This window comes from Musa acuminata, chromosome BXJ3-5 (genome assembly GCF_036884655.1).
Source record: "Musa acuminata AAA Group cultivar baxijiao chromosome BXJ3-5, Cavendish_Baxijiao_AAA, whole genome shotgun sequence".
Taxonomy (NCBI): Eukaryota; Viridiplantae; Streptophyta; class Magnoliopsida; order Zingiberales; family Musaceae; genus Musa; species Musa acuminata.
In genome coordinates, this window is record NC_088353.1 from 37,919,453 (window position 1) to 37,924,494 (window position 5,042).

Sequence of the window (5,042 nt, forward strand, 5' to 3'; positions counted from 1 at the left end):
CTCTCTATTAAATGTCTCCGCTCCGTCTGTAATCCATTAATCTCTCTCTCTCTCTCTCCTACTATTTCTTCTTTCAACTCCGCTTTCAAAACTCTTTCTTTTCCCCTCCTTTTTCTTCGGCCACTTTCAACTCACTCGACTCCTTTTCCTCCTCTCATTTCCGCACTTTGATTCCTTCCATAGCCCTCTGGTCTCTCCACATCCGTCCCTCTCTCTTTCTCTTGTATGTGCTCGGCGTAGAGAAAGCCCGGGGAGGGGGGTTGAAGCAGAGGCGCCGGACATGGGCAAGTACATGCGGAAAGCCAAGGTCTCCGGCGAGGTCGCCGTCATGGAGGTCTCCCATCAGTCCACCCTCGGCGTCCGCACCCGCGCCCGGGCACTCGCCGCCGCGGCCGCTCAGGACTCGTCCCGCACCTACCTCGAGCTACGGAGCCGCCGCCTCGAGAAGCCCCTCCCGCCGTCTCCCGCGTGCAAGCCGTGCAAGGACGCGCCCAGGCCCAACCCTAGGGGGAGCTCGCACAAGTCTGGCCCGGCTCCCAGGGCGAATTCGGGGTCGGTGGGGTCCGTCTCGACGAGCAGGTGCCCGGCGGCGGCCATCATGTTGGCGCCGGCTGATGCAGAGGTATCGTATGGGGAGAATATTCTGGATGCCGATGCGAGAGAGAGGTGGGTTCTGCTCGAATCATAGTAAAAATAGAACCTTTCTAGCTAAAATCCGGGGTTTTGCTTTTGTTCTTCCACTCCTGCTTTCTTTCGTCTGTTTTCTCTGTTTCTGTCGTCCCTCTTTCTTCCATCTCCTTCCAAAACCGGACCATATTTAGTTACTTACAATAATTAATGTCCATATATATGTTTCGCTCATCATCTTTTCGCCTTTTCGGAAATCATAGCCTGTTTTTTTTGTGTTTAAGAGTACTTTGCGACTCAAATATAGGTTATCTCTACGTGTTGAGCTTAAATACTGCATGCTAACTCAGTATCTCTATTTTTCGCAAAGGGTGTCATATAGGAAGAAGTTATCCCTCTCCTTCAAGCAGTGCATTCATCTCTGCAAGTCCCTCTTTGACGTCAGCGTTCCCAAGCTCGAAGCTTGTTTTCCTCATTTTCTTGGCATATACAAAGCTTTTTATGCTTTCTCGAAATGTAGGTTCTACCCTTACTAGCCTTCTCACATGAAACTTCTCTTCGTGCATTGAAAATATTGTGCCATGGGGAAAAAGAGAGAGTCATTTTTCCTTCTTTTTTCTATCTAGTAAATCTCCCATGAAACTTCTGTTCATAGAAAGTTAACGTAGTAAATCCTGTGTTTTACTAATTCCTGGTCCTGCAAAGTGTTCTGTTCTTAAGCTTCTTGTCATTATCTATTTTTGCACCGCCGAGACTTTGCTTCTGGTGGGACGTACATTTTTCTATAGATTGCCTGTGCCTCTTCTCTTACATGTAGATATCTATGAGAATCTGCACTTGCTTCATTGTCATTTCTTGCTGGTGGTCTGTTTCTTGAACATGAGTGCTGTACGTGTTACTACTACCCAGTGCAGGCTAAGCCATTCTCATATTCGTGTTCCTCTTTTATTACTGGAGTTATTATTGATGACCGGACAATTTTCTTTTCTGTGATTTTGGTACTAGTGGGGCATTCATTGTTCTGTTTGTCATTTATGCCTCCAAGTGGATCTTCTGTCATCGACAAAACTTGGAATTACTTCCATTTTATTTTATTTTATACTTCTTCAGTAGTTATTTGGTTATTTGATCTTCTTCCTTTCACATTTCTGTCTTGGTGTTTGAAAATGTTCCACCAGTGTTATCCCTGCTAGTGGTAGACAGATTTGGGCTGTTCACATTCAGTCCCTAATGTCAGGTAAAGTACTTTTGCAAAGCAAAGTGCATACAGTGGACAAGATTAGGCACATTAGTCGTAGAGCTACCTTGTTTATAACCATGGACATCTATATTTGACATTTGATACAGTAAAGCTTGAGCATTGTCACTGATAAATTTGGTGCTGGTTAACTGTCTTTCTGTAAGGCTTCTTAAGAAGGTTAAATATGAGAAGACATTGTGGTCACTGCTCACTGCATGAATGGGGGATGGCTTCATGTTAGAGTTCATGTCAATGGACAATATAGAGCATGGTAGGAGGAGAAAAATAGAGAACCATACTGAGTTAACTTGAGATCTTACCCCACATTTGAGTCCACAGTACATCAACTGGTCCATCTTAAACCTAGCTGATGTTGACTGAAGCTGTTCTGGCTCAATGATTTTTTTCTGTGCTGACTGTTTGATGAGTTTGTTGTCTAGTGACATTAAATAAAGTACATGCATGAACCATAGTTTGAATATTGTTGCCTGACAGTAGTAGGTGTCACTAACAGAGTTGTCTGTATTTATCATGTCCAGTATTTGTTCTCCCTTGGTTGTCTATTTTGTTCTTAATGCATTTTACACCTTCTATCAAGTCTTTTTAGATCTGACTTGTGCAAGTAACATGGAACTTGTAATAGATATCATGTTGCTTCTTTACTATTGCATTCATGCATAAAGGCAAAACCTTGATGGCAATCTAATTTTTCTTATTTTCACTGCATTTCCTTCTTTCATCTATTCTCTTATTTGCATCTTGAGCTGATCAGGCTGGCTTTGCGCTATATATCGAAGAAGAATTTATAATTTCTAGACAATTTCTCGCTGTCTTATTTTTGGCAATATTTTATCAGAAACATACAATTTAAAGGTCCTTAGAAGTTTTTAATACTCAGTGCAAATAAACTCTGTAACTCTAAATTCTTTTTTTGGTGTTCTAGGGAGACCACACCTTGCAGTCTGATAAGGGATACAGAATCTATAGGGACCCTGGGTTCAGCAAACAGACCTACAATTTCTACTAGAATGCAAACTTCTCGTCAGAACATCCCTACCGCTTATGAGATGGAAGAGTTCTTTGCTGGTGCAGAGCAACTCCAACAACAAACATTTATAGAAAGGTACAATTCTTCTTTCATTTTTTTTTCTCTGTTATCAAGCCTTGTTCATGAGAATATGAGGATCATCATTAAAATAGAACCGAGCTTCTGATACGACACCACGTTGTGCATGTTCCTCACCGTTTATTTTCGTTCACTCTCGATCATATGTCCAGGTACAACTTCGATCCCGTAAATGACCATCCGCTTCCTGGCCGGTATGAATGGATAAAAATTGACTTCAAGTAGGCAGATCTTTAGCTGGGCATGACTTCCTCCCCGCATTCGCTCCTGTGATCTCTGCCCAGAGTCTTGGAAGGAGCACGGGCCGCAATGTTACGGATCGCAATCACCATTGGTTATCTTCTGTTGTAGAAGTTGAAAGGTCCTGAAGATAGGTGCAGTCTAGACTTGTGTAACATATAGAGCTGATGAGATGCTCTTCGATGCCTGAACCTGACAAACTTCATGCTTGTTGTAACTCTTCAACATCATGTCAAGGTATCATAGGGGTCATTGATCTGTGAATCTGTCACTAACAATAGAACCAACTCATCATGGGACTCTTACTGGGTTAGATGAATACGGTGCTGCATCTGATTCATTTGTTTGGATGATTCATTCGTCCATGCTTCCTTCTGATGGACATATGTGTTCGACGGTGAAACAAAGTTGGTCGTGTGGCAGATCTCCGTCTTATGCTATTATACTTGGTGTCATGTTCTGATAAGAATTAACTTGTATACTGAGAAAATAATATCTTGCGTTAAGTCCTTCAAAAATTTATTACATGGAGCTGTGTATTAAATATGTTTTAATATAATCTCATAACTAATTATCACATTTATCGATTACCTAACTATCATCATGCACAAGTCATAGGAATGCATTCGTGTAATATTATTTATAAGTATAATTAGTTATACAGACTTGTGAGTCGAATATTTGATCAAGTTATAAGTCTCATAATTGTCACTTGCACAACATAATATATATATAATATAATTATCCATGCACATCGTCATCATCTTGGCATAATCGGACACTCGATGGTATACTCTTCCAAAACTAGATAGAAAGGTATCACTCTAATAAGATGAGTTCATCTCTTGATAGATAGAGAGTACTTATATCGCACTTCTAATATTAGATTGAGTGATATCCATCGTCTACTATGAACACGTTTTTCACAATAACAGATGAAGGAATTATCTAGCTATCACATATAATAGTTCGCTAATCCCTGAAAAGAATCGCTACTGATCCTCCTGCAATTGATAGGGATCATCTAGGTCCTTTTATCATATCAAAATCACATGTTATAACATATTATCATATCATCATCATATTATTAGCTTAATCAATTAGACATATAATCAAAAGACAGTATATCATATGAGGATGATACAGGGGATTTAATCCAGTAATTACTTTTCATCGCATGATGGGCTCGAAGCGAGGCACAAACATGTGGACATCTTACATCAAACCTTAGTGGATCAATCGTGCATCAAGTATGCATGTGCATAGTAGATCAATCGTCTGTATGTCAATCATGCATCAAGTATGCATGTGCCTATACAAGATTCCATAAATACATCAATAGCGATATAAGAACATAGATCATTTACTATGCATTAAATATATACGTGCATATGCAAGATAACGAAGTGCCATTCATGGACTCGTGTTTGGTGAGACAAAACATATGCAGGTGGATTTGTGCGCTCATTCTCAAAGACAATGTCATAACTCGCTCATGGGCCTATACCTGCAAGAGATTCAAGCCCATGCATGAATGTTTAGCTACGTGAGACCTGAGAATGTGTCATTCTATAAGCATGAACACTTGACTATTCTAGTGCACATATCAACTTGTGATCTCATGCTTGATGTGGGCTACAAGAAGATTTGTTGGCATTCATTAGGCTATGCTAACCTATCACTTGCCATATGGACCTCTAAGCTTGAGTGTAAAGAGCAAGCCTGGGTTAAGGGATGTCCAGATCGGGTGCGTATATCATGAATCAAACTTATGCCTAAAGTTTTTGTAGTTAAAATCTCATTTACTTG

General features: G+C 40.6%; 1 protein-coding gene across 1 annotated transcript; it reads left to right on the top strand.

Moving 5' to 3' along the window:
- LOC103985674 (cyclin-dependent kinase inhibitor 4-like) lies at nucleotides 1-3,758 on the top strand. The gene is made up of 3 exons (XM_009403452.3): nucleotides 1-666; nucleotides 2,811-2,990; nucleotides 3,146-3,758. Exons 1-3 carry the CDS (start codon nucleotides 281-283, stop codon nucleotides 3,216-3,218), a joined length of 639 nt encoding a protein of 212 aa, XP_009401727.2. The 5' UTR covers nucleotides 1-280; the 3' UTR covers nucleotides 3,219-3,758.
- Nucleotides 3,759-5,042: the final 1,284 nt, after the last annotated feature.